Source organism: Larus michahellis, chromosome 6, assembly GCF_964199755.1.
Source record: "Larus michahellis chromosome 6, bLarMic1.1, whole genome shotgun sequence".
Lineage (NCBI taxonomy): Eukaryota > Metazoa > Chordata > Aves > Charadriiformes > Laridae > Larus > Larus michahellis.
In genome coordinates, this window is record NC_133901.1 from 63,237,833 (window position 1) to 63,257,284 (window position 19,452).

A 19,452-nucleotide genomic window follows, 5' to 3' on the forward strand; every position below is an offset into this window, starting at 1 on the left:
TGCTCTTAAGAAAAGATAGCTACTTTCATGCTAGTCATTAAAGACAAATAAGTAGGTGGTTTGGTAAAAGGATCATTCAATGCACGGATTGGATAAATAAAATGGAATCAGAGTTTGCTTTGCTTCCATTCTGGGCATTCTCTTGGTTCCCATTTCATATGGTGAGTAAAATCTCTTTCTTCCCCAGGTCACACCGATTTCTTCACAGCCACAACCTTTCTGACTTCCCCCGTCTCCTGCTGGACCCTGTCGGTGCTTGCTTTGCCCAAAGGGGTTGCTGTCGAGCAGCGTTAAAGCATTCTCCTCTCCCCCTCTAACCTGGGGAGAGACAGACCCAAACTGGAAATCAAACCCAGGCTTCCCCTGTGGAAATGTAGGCGTACTCTCGGGTTATTTCCCAGTGATACCCTGGCTCAGTGTTGAGCTGTTCCTTGTTTTTAAGCTTCCACGCGTGCTTAAAGCCCAGCGGATCTCCTGCATGTTTCTTGCGTGTGCAAAATCTGCTTCTTCTGTAAGGAAAACTCTTAACGCTGGCTAGAGCCGTGAGGAGCGCTGAGACGTTTGAGGCAGGCTTCTCCTGCAGCTCTTTCCACGTGCCTCAGTCCCGTGGCCTTTTGCCCTTCAAATCCTTGGGCAGATTTGGAGCTGATGTTCGCGGAAGAAATACAAACTATCTTCTACTGCAGGGTGGTTTAATACTGCAGGGTTGAAAGGCAACTGCATTAACCCCTGCAGCCCCATTTTTTACTATATTGCTAATTGCCACTTGTTCCCTGTACTTTGTCACTTGTACCTGAATTTTTCAACTTGTGTCATTTTCAGACTGTTGTTGATTATCTGTAAAGTGGTGCCTCCTCTTAACTGGATTGCTGGCCTCTATTTCTAAAATGAAACAAAGAAGCCAGGATATCCTAGAGCATTTCTTACCTGTGCCGTTATTTGTTACCCTAGGACTGAAAGTGCACAGATGAGATGTAAAGATCCACAGGCAAGCCTTCACCACCTTCAGTATTTCACCTATCCATCTTTCAGGAGCTAGACTGATATTCTTTAGAAAAATAAAGCATAGCTTACTCTATATTTCTCAGTTTTCATGTCCCTGTGTCTTCCATTGTCAGGTTGAAAGTTCAACTGGGGAAAGAGATGAGATGACTTTACAATGGGTTTACTTTCTAAATGCTTGCTTGTTAAAATTAAGTCTCTGAATAATTACACTAAGGTACTTTGCCCCTCCTTCCTACACCTCCTTATATTTAGTTTCCGTTCTTTGCAGGTATTTCATAAAACCCAGGGCAAGTTGAGGCTCCTGTGTGTTAGGTTCGGTGGGCCAGGGCCAGGTCGGTGTCCAGCTAATGCCCTCAGGATTTACGTGCCCATGCAGCTTCGTGACCTGTTCGCACTGCACAAGTCCACTGCAAGAGTCAGTCCCTGTTCCCAATACTTAGCAATGTCACCAGGCAAGAGAGAGAAATCACGACCCCCGTGTTGTGAAGGACACAATTACATGACTTCTCAGACATGTGTCGGAGTGGGGAACCAAACCCAGTTCTCCGAATGCAGAAACAGTGCTGTAAGGACACAACCAGCATTCTGGTGTCAGAGGGAAGCTGTTTTTTCTGCCAACTTGTGAAATTATTAGTTGAAAAAATATTTTAAGCTAGCCTAAGTGTATACAGTGTGTATTAGTTTGAAAGCCAGGTTACTAAACCACTAGAGTGACGTGAGTAGAAATGAGTATGTGCAGAGGTGTGTTCCACCAATTCTTGCTTTCTTCTCTGGTACTAATATTTAAATGGGATGCTACTACTTGCTGGGGTTTAACTGCAAAGTGTAGAGCCCAACTTATCTTTCTACTCTAATACAAAACAATTAAATGCTAGGAGAAATGCAAAAGGAGAAATGCAAAACATAAACAATTCTTTTAGCTTGATAGCTTATATTTAATAAAACAAATGATTATTGATAGTGCTTTGGACATAAAAGGCAAATTTGCTACTTTTTATTTTAAAGTTGAAATATTGCTGTTGTGTAAGACAGCCCAGCTAGGGTTTGTCTGGTATATCTTTTTTCATATTTCTTAGTATGCTGATGCAATGGAGGAATATTTTTCTGTGAATTAAATGATATCAGTATCATCCCAACTTAAAGGTAGTCATGACTAGTAGAATGCACAGGTACCCAGCTGTGGTTTTGCTTTCATATATATATATATATGTGTTTGTTCCCTGAAACTCCTAGCACAAGGAATCTGTGTTTGCACTAATTGTTATCTTTATATTGTATTGTTTCATATCTTTTTAATGCTCGAGGGTATGTTAGCATCACTTGTACAGGGTCGTGTCTTGAAATCTTGGGAGCCTAAATACTTTGGATCTGGACAGAAGGAAAGAAAGAAAGAAACCGAGGTTTGTTTCGTCGTATGCCGTGGTTGTACTTCCAGCTTCCTTATTCAGACAGACAGTAGTGATCGGGTTCTGTTTGTAATACAGGTGGAGATCATTGAAAAAAAAAACACTGTTACACTGCAAACCTGTTTAAAAAAAAAGTCTGCAGAGTACTCTTAACTGAGCAAAAAATGTTCCCCACCCCTCTTGGTGTGCAAAAAGATTCCCTTTCATGGAAAGCAATAGAAACTTGAAGAAGCAAATAGTGGGAATGCTTTTGAAATAGTAGTTATTGTCTTGTGGGCTGTTTTAGGGGATTTTGGTTGCTTGGTTTTGAGAGGAAGAGGATTTGGGAGTGCACTGGAGTAATTGTTACTTGTTTTGATGAAAAGGATTGCAAAAGGGTACATTAAATATTGTTCTTTAATTGTTTGTGTTGACTTCAGTAGGTAAAAAATTGGATGGAAGTGCTTTTGAACAATCTAAACTCTCTCACTATAAATATTGTAAAGTATATGTGCTTTAGACAGATGTCCCATACATGCTGTCCCACACATTCAACAATGTGTCCTGATTATGTGTTACCTGGCATTTAAATCCTCCTTGTGGACTTTTTAGTGTAAAACTTCTCCTACATCCTACCCCAAAGTATTTTGAGACAAATATGTTTGCTTTTATTCAAATTAATGTATCTAATCTGTCTAGTATTGAGGTAGAATGTCTCATCCACATTTGGCGATTTATCCTCAATAGCCCTGTGTTGAGGGATATAGTTATTCTTTATCTCAGACAGGGTTTGAGCACAGTATGGACATTGCCTGTCCGGGATTTCATAGGCACACTTGAGCATCCTCTGCCTGCACAACAAATTTGCTCAGGATGAGCAATCTTCCTGTGGAAAATAGGATAATGATAGTCTGTATGGTGTTGAACCCCAACCTCGTGAGTCCAGATGAGAGTGCAAGTGTCCAAGGAGGCCTGTGAAAAGTCTCACTGATGTGAGCTTGATGTTTGCTTCAAGCACGGCAGAGTGGGCTGCTGAAGATCACGTTAAAACAACCCAGAGTGACTTCCCCAGTGTCAGGTTGCACATTGTCAACAGAGCCGGGACCTGAACCCAGCTCTCTTCGGTGTCTCAACTGCTCCGAGTAAATCAGTCATTTCTTCCATAATACATTTGAACATGTACTCTGTACCACAGTTAACCACAGTGAAAAATCTTACCTCTTAAAAAAAAAAAAAAAGCCTAGGAGTTAGCTCAGGGAAGGGGGAAGAAGCAAGACAGACAACTTGCAATCCAGCCCTCATATGAAAGTTGCCCCAGGCAATTTTGTTATGTCCATGGAAGCATATGATATTCATTGCATGGGCCCATCATTAATGCTGACTCTCTGGGAACCTGTCTTATGTTGTTTCCACTTGGGGCAGGTTAGCTAGAAAATTGATCTGATTTTATTAAAGAGTCATTTTCTTTGCTGTCTGGCAGTAGTCTCTGAAAAGATGTTTTGTCTTTTTAACACTTGGTGATTGCTCTAATAGCATCTCAGAAGTCTGATGCCCAAATTGACTTTCACACACAAAACAACTTTGTGGCTAAATTTTTGACTCTCAGTTTAAAATAGAGCTCAAAGGATCCCTCCCCATTTATGCTGCAGGTGAAACCATTGTTTTTATTCACATCCCTTTAATTAAAAATAGAATACATTTACATTTACAGAAGGTTAATTATCCACCCTTTTTTTATATACATTTAACTATAAACAAATGGTGATATTTAGTGTATGGTTCATGATTTCTCACAGTTGGACACTTCACTTAGTCTTTGATGCAATCGTCATATTCAGTGGTAGTAAATACTCTCTTATTCTCAGCTCTTACTCTCCCTGGATGGAATCTATCTTCCATCCAGACTGAACAAGTTTTGAACAAAAATACCAAAAAAAAAGAAATCCCACTTCTCTTCTAGTTTGGGGGAGTAAGGCCTGTGTGTAATAAAGAAGCAACTTTATTTTGCTTAAAGGTTTTTTTGAAAATTCCCACTTAGCTGCCTATTGATCAAAGGATAGTGGTTTAGTCAGGCTGATGGCTTAGAGGGATAAGATCTGTGAGAAAGAATCTTGCCTCTGACTGACTTTATTGTGTAGGCAGTAGGGGATTCCTTCTAGTGGTTTAAAAAAAAAATATAAATATATATAAAAAATTTGTCTTTTGGAGATGTGATAGTGAGAAACAGATTTTAGGACAGAGCAGGTAGAGGTGGAGATTGTAAAAACATTCTCAGAACATGTTTCTTTAAAATTATCTGCCAACAAACCTTTGTAACAGGAACCTGATATTCCCCAAAGCCCAGCAGCTGAGGCCAGATGTTCGTTAGTGGTGTGAGCAGAGGCCACCATCAACCGGGATGAAGTCAGGATGGAGCCTAGTGTGAGAACTGTGTAAGGACGTGGCATCGACAGGATGCTCTGTGCCTGTTATGGACGTGCTGAGCGGAGGAGAAGGGGTGATGTGCCGAGGCAGGAGCCTTGACGCGTTCTTCCAGGCGCCCTTGGACCTGCAGTAGATTAATGAACAAAAAACAAGGCAAGGGAAAAGTAAGCATGCTGTTCCTTAACACAGGTGCCCTTACACCCACGGAGTTCTCTTTTAGGTTGACTTAGTTTAATTCAAGAATTCAGGGCTCAGACCCCTTTGCAAAGCATTGTGCTGAGCTGTGGCTAATGGTCTAGCTTAAATGCAGCCTAAATTTTTTATTAATATAACAAACTAATTAAATACATTTAAACAAGAGTCAATCAGAGTGCACATTTCTAGCTTAAAATTTTGCACCAGTTGAACTTGAAATTAATTTTTCGTAACTAGAGGCAGCATCTTGATTTTCAGAAACTCCTCCGGGGAATGGTCTTAGAACTGTCTTTCCTGCCCGAAATCCCTCTCTGGTTGCACAGAAATCTGGCAAAGATCCTGCAGACATGTGAGGTTTCATTACTTTTTGAAAATTCTTATCTTTTTCACTCTTACTTTGAGATTGGCTATAGAGGAAATTAAAGTCAATTTTTAATGCACTATACTCAAGACATGGCAAAGAGCTTGCATCGTGTGAAGTGCTGCATCAGACCCTACACCCCTCTCTCCCCGACTTAAGTTTCTACCCGGCATGTCTGAACAAATGAGTTTGTAAAGGTGATGGGCAAGCACTTGCAGGCGGTATGTCACCCTGAATCCTACCTCCCTTTCACTGGGGGGCTGCAGGAGGAGGCTGTGTTTGAGCGGAGCGCAGAATGGCATGGAGACAGGCAGCGCTCAGCCTAAGCCAGCCAGGCTCAGAGGAAGCCCTGGCTGCAGCTTCCCAAGTGACTGTGCTGAAGTTATTCCGAAGGGTAAAATTATGGTTGAACCTGCTTTATAATAACCATGTCCTGAAATAATTTGAACAGACACTGTTTTAAAGAGTTGAGCATTATAATTTGTATTTACCATGGAAGTTTTTTCCCCTCTTGCAAATTATTCTAAATGTTTCCCAGGTTGCAGGACACATTGGCGATGTTATTTTCTTGTTTTGTTTTGCTTGCTGTCTCAAAGCATAGAACATGCACATAACCTCCCATAATTCAAGATCTGTCATAAGCAGGTCTTCGCTAAATTTCCATCTTTGGTTGGTTGATGTTTTTTTGTTTTGTTCTGTTTTTAAGGGTAAGGAAAGCTATACTGTATGTGGGTATTATAATCACAATCTGTTTGTCCTTTCTGTCTACCAGATCCCTTCAACCCTTCAAATATTTTTAATCTATTTTATGAAAGAGTCAAGCACTTTACTTGCCCTGGAGCATGTAGCATACGTTCACAGCAAAGGCATCAGAATGACCCCGTGGAGATCCTCTCTGTGACTTCTCTTTTGCAATCCCATCTGCGCTCTCACAAAATATGGCCAGAAGTGGAAAATTGCAGCAATGCGGTGGTGGCCTGCAGCTTCCGTGCGTTACGGAGCTGGCTGCAGCAGGCTATAAAATATGATCCTTGTGTTTCGGATGATCCTCCCTCCCTTGTCCTCTTTTGTCAGTTTACTTGGAAATACAAATTTATGTGCATCAAGACAATGCAATACTATAGGTAATGCTTTCAGTCAGTCTTATGCACCAGTCAGTACCAGAATTTTAGCTTTATATTCTTTTAGGTATGTAGCTCACCGTGCAGCTTTTTTTACCCACTGTAGTTATCCATTAGCTTAAGATTTTCATAACCCAGGAGGACACTTAAATCTCTCTTCAATCATTATGCCTCTGAACACTTTCCCCTAATGTCTTGGCTTTCTTTTGGAATCTTTAGTCTTAGGATTTTTATCCTCCATTTGCCTGCACTGCATTTGCCATCCTACAAGAATTTTCCTGAATTACTCTAGCCTTGTATATTCTCGATGGTTAAGGTCATGCCATGTGGGGAGATAGAAAGGTACGTGCGGTACTCCTCAACCATCTGTCAGATGCCAAGAATGCTGAACTTAGAGCACCTCAGCTTTCTGGCTGTCCCCGTGTGCATCCCAATGCAAAGCATGTGGGGATCCCCCAAAGCTTTAGCATCTAAATGCTGCCGAGTCCCACGCTCCTTCATTTTTGCTTCCTGCCACCATGGACTGTCTCACGCCTTCGCGAGGGAGAGGATTGTGGTGGCAGGAACCAGCCTGAACCATGCTGACAGATCCAACAAGGAAGCAAAATAGTGAGGGTAGTGCCAGCAGGGCACTGCGTCCCGCTGCACCCACTGGGCTTTGCTTGGGCTCTCCAGCATAGATGGTGACCTGAAAACACTTTCAGAAATCGTCATTAAAGTCATGTGGATCAGCTTATGCATAATCTTTTTTTAAAACAACAAAACAGTTTGTGCTGTCTCCAGGATTCATAGGAGCCAGCTATTTCAGAGTGTTATTTACTTTTATGATGTTTGTCTTTCGCCCACTGGTGGGTGTGAACATCACTGGCTTTACAGTGTGCAAAGCAACGACCTAGGACTATTTTTACATCAGACTTTTTTTGCCATTTTAGTTTACACAAACTTTTCTTTTAAGGATCCCTCAGAGCTGTAAAAACAATATAGCACAATCTGATGCTTCACAGTTAAGAAGAGGAAATTAAAACACCCTATGTTTTTCATTTTAGAATTAAGGGCTATGTGAAGTAACCAGTGAATGCAGCTATTTAAGGCATAAAGTATGAATGGTTTCAAGTATTTCATTCCAATCACTTTTGTCTCCCATTTTTGATTAATGAGGCAATGTAAAAATAGAATAAACCTGGCATTTTAAATCAGAGATTAATTAAATTAAAACCTAATAATTTAGAGTAACTTATCTGTCTCTAAGTGTGGGTATTACTTGACATACAGTATGCATGTATCATCCTTTTTCTATGATTTATTTTTAATTGTTTAGCTTGAGATGATTTTCTTCTTCCTCTCCGCTTAGCCAGGTGAGAGTTCCTATTCACTGTAATTCACTGATGAAGGTGCTTTACGTAGCCAATACTTAAAATTCTTGTATAACCATAACTTTATTTTCTTAGAAGAGTGGGATTTTGTGATTATTTTTTTTATTAAAAAGTAAATTGATGCTCATCAAGAGCTTATTTACTGTCTGATCCTTTCTTTGAAGGGCACGTGACTATGAGATTGTTAAATATACGGGTGTCCTAAGAAGCTTAAATTCTGTGCATAAAAATAAAGACATCGTTAGCTGATGTGACTTTGCCTCTGACCTGCAGAGTAGAAAGTCAGAATCAAGTTCTTTGTCTGGTGGAGCATTAGCAGCCATCCTTCAGATTGCAAAGATGTGCTTGCTGAGAGAAAGTTCCTTGTGTATTGTGCTGTTTACCTAAGGGTTATATTCAAGACACTCTCTGAACAGCTTGGATGATTATTGAAAAATGCCTTATAGTAACTTCCAGCCTAAGTTGATCGATATTAGTGCACAGCTTTACATGGGAGGGAGGGAGCTATTTAAACATTGAGAGCCTCCGGGATAACAGGGAATGAAAAAATAATGCAGAACAAATACGTTGAAGGGTTCAAGAGAGAAGAATATCTTGTCTCTGTGCAGGGGAAAAAAAAAAAAAATTGTTAAATTGCAGCAGAAAAACCATTTGAATTCACTATTAATAAAGTGAAGGTGGATTTTTCCCTAGGCCAAAAAGTGAGGGGGAAAAAAAAAGAAAAGCAAACCCAACAAATTGTAGCACTCTTTAATGTAGAGAGAAGCCGAGTTATCTACACGCATCCTCCCATAGAAAGCCTGCCTTCACTGCAAGTCTCTGAGAAGTTCTTGGTCTGTGGCTCTGTACTAAGCCCCCAGCTGGGACTTATTCCCCCTCCCCAGTGCAGGCAAAATTCAGAGATACTGATTTCTATGCCAAGAACACCAGAAAAGGAAAACCTCACTTCTTTCAGCGTCTTAGAACATGAACAATGCAGAGTGAAAGGGTCCTAGCCCCTGAAAATAGTGCTTTTTTCCCCCCCTCACAAACATGTAATAATTAAAAGGTAAATGTTTCAATGTTTTATTTTGATGTGTAGATTTTTGCAACATTCAAATGATCTGTGACATTTTAGATGCCCTGATGGAGAAGACAGGCATTTTTCTGGTTTGTTGGTGGGAAAGTGAAGAGAGGAAACTATGTTGCAAAAGAGACTTCCTCCTCTGTTCTCCACGGAAATTAAACGTGCAAGATTCACAGAAGTCTTGTGGCAGATGATATCCTAAGAAACTGGAAGTCAGGAGAGATATCTTTGCCACTAATTTTTCCTGACTTTTGCAAGAACCATCAAGTTCCCATGTCCTGATTCCCGGTCTGTAAACAATGAGTCCTTGGTTTTGTCAGTTTGTAATGAAACCATCAGGCTGCAGCATCGCATTCACATGGTGGTTGACAAGATAGAGGAGGATGCAGGAGAAGGTGGTGAAGCCAGCTTGACAGAAGGGCAATGGGGGAAGGGAAGAAATAGGTTTGTATCATGGAAAATGGGAAATAAGTTGATCTCTTTCACAGAGCAAGATGGAAGATGAAAACCTAGTTTCTAATGGGGGGACACGGGAAGCAAATTGACTTGCTGAAAGATCTTTGGACATGGAGTGAAAAGTGTGATGCACCTGTAAAGCCTAGTGGTGAAAAATCTTTTTCTGGTGTAAAATGATGTAGAAAGAGGAGGCTTCAAGTACAGAGCCAAACGGGATGGGAACAGGATAGATTCCTCTAGTAGGTCAGTTGGTGTTAGCTTCCAAAATTTAAAGAAGTTTGGAGTACTTGGCATCCTTTTCTATGAGTTGTTTGGCACGTGTGTGTTATGGAGCAGACTGAACTTCCATCACTGCGGAGGGTTCAATGGGAAAGTAATCGGTGTATAACTCATTGTTGCTTTGACTGTTTTCTGCTTTGTTTCAGCTGTGTTTGTGACTGATGGGGGATTGATGGGAAAGAAGTCATGACTATTGATATGAATGTTTCTTAAATATGATTCCAATATAACTCTGCTTACCATGCTGTGCAGAAACTCTGCAGTTTTGTAGGAAAGGTGGAGCTCTAAGAACAGTCATGGAAATGCTTTGCAGTGTAGAATACTTTTTTTTTTTTCTCTCGAATCAAGTTAGCAACGTGTCTGATTGTTGTACCACGATGGAGAAAGGATTCTGCGGGGCCTAGGAAAGGGTGGATCCAGTTCCTGCCTGCACTAACCAACATCACCGACTGCTGCCCCTGACTTGGGAAACGTATTTTAGGAAGTCTCACGACTGTAGCACAGGACTGTAATTTTGCTTTGTGACTCATGCTGAGATATAGTCCCTGTGTGTCTTTTTGTCCGGGCACCTAATAAAGCTCAGGCCACGCCTGTTTATGGATGCAGCAAAATGGCAGGGAGCTTATTTTTATACCATTGATTCTGATGAATGCCACTTATAATCAACACCTCCACGAGGAACTGGCTTGTGTGCAGAAATGCTCTTTAATTGAAGGGTGCACGTCAGCAGCGCAACGTGGTCCTAGTGTGTTTATCTCGGGAAAGCCAGAAGCATTACAGTTACAGAATAGCAAATGCTTTGAATGGATCGTATTTATTTTATGATTTCTATGATCATATATATCTTTTGACGATTTTCAAAATGATTCTTGTTTGTAAAAAGTGGAACGTGGTCACTTTAGAATGAGATAATTAATTCTGTGAAGGGACCAGATGACGATTTTGGGAAGCGTCCCTGTCCTACAGAACATGCAGGTCACCATGCTCTTCTGATGAGACAAAAAAATGACTTGCAAGAAGCTGTTAGGTTAATTACTCTTTAGAAAAGGGGGTTAAATTCTAAGAAGTGTGCAGTACTCTGTTGATAGAATGATGGCTGCTGACAGATTAAAACAACAAAAATATTTTGGAAAAGACACCCCCCCCCCTTTTTTTTTTTAAACAGCACAACAAATTGAAGCTGTGAATTTTGACAATGGCTTTTGAGCTGGCAAGATTCAAATGTGCATCAAATGAAACTGCATTTTAATGCATCAGTTTGAATAAAAATGAAGGGACAATTTTAAAAATCAGTGATAGAGATCTAAGGGATGGTCACTTATGTTTTTTTCACGGACTGTGAGATGGAGCTTAGAGGATGCTTGCAGTCTGTTTTGCCCAGAGCATCTTATTTTCAAACTGAGCTGTATTCAATTGGATCAGAAGCACTGCCTATTTTTACTGCCCAGTGCTAACAAACTCATCTTCAGACCTCTGTTTACTCAATTATTATTGTCAACATTTTTGTCTAAACATTTTGGGTTGATTTTGTCAGAACAATTTCCCCCCACCCCTCACCCCAGAGTGTGAAAGGTACACGTAGTGCTTGCAGAACACGGTGTATGTGCACGCTGCGCGTCATGGCCAACATAGAGCTTATGGTCATCAATCATTCGATTGTTCTTTAAACACTGTTTTAACAGGCATTCGTTGTATAAATGGATCGGGTTATTGACCTTTGCCAGCAATTGCTTGCTACATGTCATCATGGCTTAATGACATTATCAAGGAAAGTATTCTGTATTGCAGATACTTTAAAGGGTTCATGCATTGTCTCTCACTAGGACACATGGCTGGCTAAAGTATCTTGAATTAGCAGGGTATTTGATGTCATTATTAAAATATGCAGAGCATTTCCAGCTACTTATGGAATAGGAGAGTGAAATACTTCTCTTTTCTACAAAAGCAAAGCCCAGGAAGAAGAGTTATTTGTTATATTGGAATATTTGTTTTGAAATCCTGCTTCTTTCTCCTTTACGATTTAATCTTCTACCTGGAACAGAGTAGCGTGGTCCTCTGAATATCCTGTGAAAATTGTTTGACTGGTCTGCAGAGCTCCAGCTGCAGCTCCTCCATTTCTAGGAATACTATAGATCTAATTGGCACTATTAAATCATTACAGCACATAATAGATGGAACTTCTGACTAAATCAACTATGTTTTTAATGAAGATAAGAGTTTTTAAATTAGAATGGATACAGCATTCTTTATTTATTTCTATGGGGTGGGAAGGTTGTTAACTGTAATGGCTGATTCAATTTAAATGAGGGAAAGTAGCCAGTATTCTATAAATTTTCTCTTCTGGTTAAAATTTAAGGTGGAACTGACTTTTCAAATCCCAAATTATGAAATTGAGCTATTTAGCTGACTATTTGTAAGTTTTTCCAGTGTGTAGGTCTACTGCGGTTTCTGTGGCTCCTCATGTTACAATCTTTTAAGTTGATCTTCTTTTCACAGGAAAATATACACATATCACACAAATTACAGTCTTAGAATCCTATAATTTCCTTGTTTGTTGCATTAAAATTCTGACTCTTCATGTATCAGAGAGAGTTCTTAAAAGCTTTAAAATGGGTATTAATCAACAAATCTTCATGCCATTGCTAGAAAATAATTAAGTAGCATTACTTTGACTTTATAGTGGGGAGAAATGCTTAGAAGCCTTGGTAACCTGGAAAACAGATATCGCAAAAATGTGAATGTTACTCTGTTGTTCTGTAGTCATTCCTCTTTTAATCCAGAGACCTTTTTTTGTACAAGGTACAGATCTTGCTGCTGTATTACTCCATTGCATATGTCTTAGTCTTTGCTTTTCTCCTGCTGGCTGAGATCCTGTTCTTCAGTATTCCAGATTTCTCTCCCTACATTGTGTTTTGATCACTAGTATATTCCAATCAGTTCTTTAACTTTTGTCTTATTTTCTTTTCCATTGCCTTTGCAAAATATCTTCTCCTGTCATTTAATTTTAATGCTTATTATTATCAAGTTTTCCTGATGCTTAATTAACGGTGTTCCAGTGAAAAGCTGGAATATAAAGCACAAGGGATAGCCTTCAAGAAAAGTAGGATTAAGATCAGAAGTAGTAAATTCTTGTCCTTCTTTCTGACTTCATATGGCTTTAAGTTAGTTTACATCCTTCTTTTGTCAGCTTCTAACCTGACAAAAATGGTAATAAGAGTTTTTACTGCTGGGAATATTGTGGAGATTAATAGCAACTACACAATTTCATAGATTTTAAGATGTGGAAGGAAAACTGTAGTTATTTGTCCAGGGGTTCTGCATTGAGGCTGCAGAAATTCAACAGTTAATTCTGCAATAGAGAAAATATTCCTACCACACAACTGTAAACCAGGTGTAACTTCAAGGAAGGAGGGGCGACAAGCAGGTATAAAACTGGTGCAGGGGAGGAGAATCAGGACATAAAAGCACTATTTGAGAGTTTCTTCTAAGTAAATCTCCTCACAGCAGTCTCCATTCTTTTTGCCAGGTTTACATTTGATTGCTGGCTTTGACAGCTCACTGTTGGCAATAGGTTTCATAAATGTCTAATCCAGCTGGATTGTTCTGTCTTCACATTTTCTTCCTACATCAATAGTGTATATTCTTACCCAAAAAAAAGAAGGAAAAAAAAAAAAAAGAAAGGAGAGAAAAAGCTGGTTGCTTCCATTTTGAGATTTAAGATAAAACAGAAAATATAATCTTAATAATTAAAGCTGTGAACACTTTGGTGGTGTTTTGTTTTGTTTTGTTTTGTTTTGGGGGTAGGGGGAAGCAAAAGCTCACAACGCATCCTTAACATCTTCAAGATAGATTCAGAGCTGTGATTTCAGCACCAAGACCTAACAAACATCGCATACAAAGTGCAGTAAATGCAGTATTCATAAATGTATATGCTCTTTGTGACTTCATGTCAGCAGGGTTCTGTAGACCCTCATTTGTATCAAATAAACTTCAAATGATAAAGAATACGTGCCAGCCAGGGACGAGTATCACTTTGAATTGTTCCTTGTGTATCGTAGCTGAAATGGGAAACATGGCTGGCTTCCTGTTTGTCAAGAGTGAAAGCCAGGCACATTTTCTGTAATTATTAGTAATACTGTCAATTTAATAAATTATTCACTCATGACAACAGGATTTACATTCTATTTCCCGATAGCTTGTGGGGGATAGTGTTTGTTTCAGGAAGGTAAAATCTGACAGTAATGCAGTGTACATTATAAATCCCTATGTCACACCTGCACTGCAACAATGAAGACAAGTGCTGATAACTTGTTTCTTACAATACCTTCCTTCTCCATCACGGATGATACCCACATGTGCTTGCTAGATTTTGTGCTGTTACTTATCCATTCTGGGACTAGACATTTAGAAATTCATCTAGCGCAAAGGTCCGTGTTTGTGGCTGAGATTTCCATGAACTTCAGAAGAAAATGTGATTGCATGGTATATCGATGGACAATAGAGGAGTTGGATCAGAGATTGCAGGAGGGTGATGAGGTGATGAGTTGTTTATGCTCAGCTCCTCACAATCATGGCAACATGGGAGAACGTGCAGAAATGCTTGAGTAAAAATTTAACAAGTGAATGATATCTGAGCTGAGAAAGGAATTAATGTGCTGATAGCAAATGGGAGAAGGCAGACTACGAAGGGATTGGCTATGGAAGAAATGTAGCTGTTGTTTAATGTGCTGAACTGGGAAGAGGCAATGACATGAATAGAGAGTAAAAGATGACAAGTATGGTGCTAAAAAAATGGTGTTTGTACCAATGTTCTGCATTACTGTAGATGATACATAGATTTTTGTCAAGGCTAGAGAAAAGGATGTAATAATATAAAAAAAGGGTGAAAGCCTAGAAGAGAGTTTTAGGAGGGTGAATGGATGGGACCAGTATGTTCCCTATTGATGTCATGCAGAAAGAATGGGACAGCTTGCCCAAAAATGAGGACTGAAAAATGAGAGCTGAGTAAAAAAAGATGTTGAGGCTGGGTGCAAAAGAGGAAGATCGTGTTGCACGTCATGAGAATAGACAGAGTGGAGACATGTTGGGGGGACAAGGAACTTCTGCGTAGCGTTGAATTTGAGTTGAAGGCTGAGCAATGAGGGAGGTGGGAGAGGAAATGGCAGTGTAGCAGAGAGGGAAATCTGCCACTTATTAAATAGTAGCTGAGTTTATGCATGAGATTCTCCAGGCGTAAATCAACTGCAGATCTGTGGGGAGGAAAGGAACCAAAACCAGAGCCTTATGCAGCCCTCAGAGAGAGGGCAGGATCCCGGGTGCAAATGGAGGAGGAGATTTCCAGAGGGAAAGCACGACGACTTGCGTCAAAGGCCCATATGAGCTTTCATCATCCACCAGCTCCTCATCTGGGAAGTTTCCCTGTCCCTCCATCCATCCTTGTGTTAAGCAGATGAGCTGGCTGTGGCTGTGGCTGTGGCAGTAGAAGCAAGCCAACACTCTGGGTTGGGGTGGGATGGTTTTCAAAATGCTACTTATCTTCTACGTTGTCTCTGGGTTGGGATGGTGGCTTTCTAAGAGGAATCCCCACGCGCACCCGTGGTTGAAGTGATTGATAGTTTGAAATTGAATGGGAGGCACAAAAAATTCTGATTATTTGCTGTAAGATGTCCTGATAACAGAAGCTAAGCAGTATGTGGGACCTTCCTTGTTTTAGTGGAATTCTAGTAGAAACATTATTTACCCCTATTTTACAGATAGAGTAAATAAGATAAAAGAAATAAAATGACTTGCCAAAAGATCAAAACAGGATCTGTGGTCAGCTCATAGTCCCTTGCTTGTAAGTAGTCCGGTTTATTTCTTTGTAATTCAAAAGCAATTAAAGCAGTAAAAAGAAATAAAATAGAAATAAAATAAAACCCAGCATGTCGTCAGCAATTCCTTTGCTAAAACTTGTGATATGATGTGAAAGAGGTTGAGGCTTTCCTCCTTCATAATACATTAAAAATTATTAAATTTTTCTTTTTCCTTAAGTAGGAAATATTTAATTGCCATTTAAACTGGTTCTTTAGAATCCCATAGTTTTACCCACAATAATCCAAGAACATTTAATAAGTCTTAAAATATTCATAACACACGGAGATCATTACTCTTGAGACCTTTGTACAAAGCAGTGAAGTGTGTTAGACATATGGCAGAAACCTCTTCATTTCTTATTTCTTGCTATGATTATATGAAAGAAAGGAAAATTCTCTGTTCTTTTCCCCATTGCAATCTGCATGCCATTGTTTTATCTGTTGTGGGCCAAAGTCATCTCATACACGTGTTCACTGAAGAACATGGAGTTAATCAGGCTTGAATTTAGCTCAGGAAACATAAGCACAATAATGGTAAATTACTCTTTTGTTTCAGTTTTCCGTACAGTATTTCACATAACAAAAAAGAGGAAATTATTTATTTCCATATCCCACATGATGTTAACAGCCCAAACTGTGTTGCATGACAGATGCTGGTACCTAGTTTTTATATTATTGGTAATTATCTAAAGCCGCTAATTGCTGTGGTATTGGGTATTAAGAAAAAAAAAACAAAAACAAACAACAATTGATATATCCTCCATTGGAAATGTATCATAAGTATCAGAAGCCTTTGTCATGGTGCTGACTGTATGCAGAGAGGATGAACAATTTTGTTTTAATTATATTTCAATGTGATTGTCTAAAGTCAAGTGGAACCTCTATGGATTATATCTAAAATAAACCTGTGGTTACAGTATATGGTCATAATCCCCAGATCTGTTGTGTCGAAATGACAGTATAATGAGTAGAAGTTAAAATGTCCTCTGCTTTCAAGTCATCACGGTTGTCATTTGATTAAATAATAGTGCATTCTGTTTGATGTCTGGCTTTATTATTCAGAAGCACTTCAGTATATGTGTCCTACCTTTGTATTATGTGCTCCTGGCAACCAGGTATCCATATAGGTTCTTATTTACACACCTGCAACGGATACACTGTACGTTTAGCTTGCATGTGTGCTGCTCGAGTATGGAATTTTAATTATTCCTCTTAATTATGGTGCATTCACCAAAAAGAGGGAAATCATTGGTCAGGTACAAAAAGAAACTGCTTAGTATTTGAAGGAATTTGATAATTTTGTTGTAGTTCGTAGCTTGGCAGGTGGTAATAATGCTATGCCAGCACTGTCAAAATATGAAAATTAAAGTGACGATGGGTTTTAATGAAATCCATTTGACAAATATAATTAAGGTGTTTTAATATGAAGCCCTGTAATAAAGACTACCGGTGGACTCCCTGAGGTCCTGACTAATTGTGTAGATTGCTTTTAAGCTTTGAATAGTTTTATTGGATAATGAACTGTTAAGAAGTGTTAGATCTTTCTTAAGCAGAATTTGGTTTGAAAAAGAAGAGGAGAGACAGGCCTGAGGTGTGGCATTTTAAACATAATTAGAAGAGAGATTTAAGTTAACATCTTTGATCTTGCTGTCAGTTTTTGATTAGAGCTGTAAATGCTTTAATCAAGTGCAGTGTAGTCATTACATTTCTAACTGTTTTTAAACTGCGAAATTGCTGAGACACTGACATCGGTTTAACACTTCTTGAGAATTTCCAGCAAAGTTATGTTTGTAAACTGGGTGTTTGCATTAAAATGTCAGCCTGCAATAATTTACCCATTCAGTAGATGATGGAATAATTATATTTGGAGCTCAAATAATTTGGAAATCCTTTATGAGATTAAACTTAATGTCCTGTAGTTGAGTGTGTGTCACTTCAGATTTCATTTTTAAAATAATTTCTAATATTGTTTTTTTCAATTAAAATTATATTCAAACTAGTCCTTGTAATGAAAATGAATATATAAGAAGCTAAGTGCAGTATTTGAGCGCCTTCTGTAGGAATACAGTCCTTTTAGTGACAGATAATGTGTTCTGGCAATGTGGATTCCTTTGCACCCATGTTAGAAACAGGCAAACAGGCACAAATATTTACCAGGTGTTACAGTAGTGGCCGAACCAGTAATAAAATTGTGTTCTCTCGAATCCCTGTCTTGCAGTGTTAAAGCCTGCTTGAAGAAATTTCAGAAAGATCAATTTATTCGGTTTTTTTTACTGACAATAGCTCCAAAACAGCAATAAAATGTGAAAATGGGCACAGGTATGTAAGATCAGTGAGGATGGCTGGCTGGGTGGTACCAGCCCGTAGGTGGCATGCCTTTCATTTCAATACAGAACCCAGCAGTGCCAGGTCCTTTCCCACATCTGACCGTGCCCTCCCTGGGTTCTTGATCTTTGAGCATGACAGAAAATCCAGGTACTTCTCCCTCTATTGTGTTGGGCTGGGGGCTACTGGGCGTACTGTTTCGCTCGTGTTCGTCCTCCAGAAACATAGAAAAAAAGCTACAGTGAAGAAATATGTACTTAATCTCTTCTGTCTGCAGCGTACAAAACTTTCACACAAATAAATGTTAAGTGGCCTGCCAGCAAGTCCTATAAAATTGTTAATTACATCCCACAGCAGACCATCTGATGTCTTTGGAAATATATTGTGCACACTAACATGTCTGAGGGCTGGCAGACCAGGAAGGAGGCGAGATGTCATCCAAACCTAGGACTTTTTACAAGGGCATGTGGTGATAGGACGAGGGGTAATGGCTTCAAACTGGAAGAGGGTAGATTTAGATTAGATACCAGGAAGAAATTTTTCACTCTGAGGGTGGTGAGACACTGGCACAGGTTGCCCAGAGAAGCTGTGGCTGCCCCATCCCCGGAGGTGTTCAAGGCCAGGCTGGATGGGGCTTTGAGCAACCTGGTCTGGTGGGAGGTGTCCCTGCACAGGGCAGGGGGTTGGAACTGGATGAGCTTTAAGGTCCCTTCCAACTCTAACCATTCTATGGCTCTGTGATCCTTCCAGACTGTTCAGTGGTAAGCTGCCCTGTTCCGGAGCAGTTTGTTTTTAGAAGTGTCTACGTTTGCCCCCAGTTAAACCATACAGCAGTAATCTAATGTAGAGATGCCAAAAGCATCCATAAGTGTTGGTGGCTTCTTCCATCGGAAGAAATCACGCTTTTCATCTTAGACACTTAATGAAAAATCACTTTTTGCAACAATTTTTCTTTGCAGGGATGCCTTAGAAACAAATTTTGTCTACATACAGTAAAGGCTCCATGTAAGTCCACCTCTTAAACACCACCTGAAAAGCTTAACTTGATCCTTAAAATATGATTCTGCTCTGAGGCGTGCTGTAAAAAATGTATTATGGGAAAGTCTGTATTTCCATCTCAGCAATTCCAGAGGAAATATCTTTGTTTGACAAGTACAAGAGGAGAGACTTTTTTAAATATTTTTTTTAAAAAATATACATAGCGCTGCAAACTCAGCCTGGATTTTAAAATCAGTCTGTATTCTTTCCTTCTCGTATACCTCCTGGTAACAATGATTTGCCAGGCCATTGGGCTTTTTCCATTGTTCCCTCTCTTCCCTTACTGTGGGTTTATTGAGGTAGTGGTTTTCTCAGCATTACTCTGTGTGTAATCGAAGGCAACATTGCAGATGGAAATAACTAGCACTTAGCTCATGTGTGTGAAAAAGTAACGGAATCCATAGCTGCATTGGTCCTGCAGGGTAAAAATAAAATTATAAACAAAGGCAGAAGGGCTTGAGATGGGAAGGTATAAGTGGAGGAAGACAGGATTACATAAGTGTGCTGTGGAAGCAGCACAGAGATGTTTATAGAATCATAGAATCGTAGGGTTGGAAGGGACCTCTGGAGAT

General features: G+C 39.6%; 1 protein-coding gene across 6 annotated transcripts in view; it reads left to right on the top strand.

Annotated features, from left to right (window-relative positions):
• Positions 1 to 19,452, top strand: part of VTI1A (vesicle transport through interaction with t-SNAREs 1A) — a 290,579-nt gene that overhangs the window by 138,043 nt on the left and 133,084 nt on the right. The window contains exon 7 of one of the 6 annotated variants that reach the window (XM_074591129.1): positions 188 to 1,079. The exons of the other annotated variants lie outside the window; for them this stretch is intronic. Within the exon in view, the coding sequence (XP_074447230.1) occupies positions 188 to 294 (107 nt within the window). The 3' untranslated portion in view covers positions 295 to 1,079. Of the gene's footprint in view, positions 1 to 187; positions 1,080 to 19,452 lie in introns of those variants that run through there. 6 annotated transcript variants of the gene reach the window in all.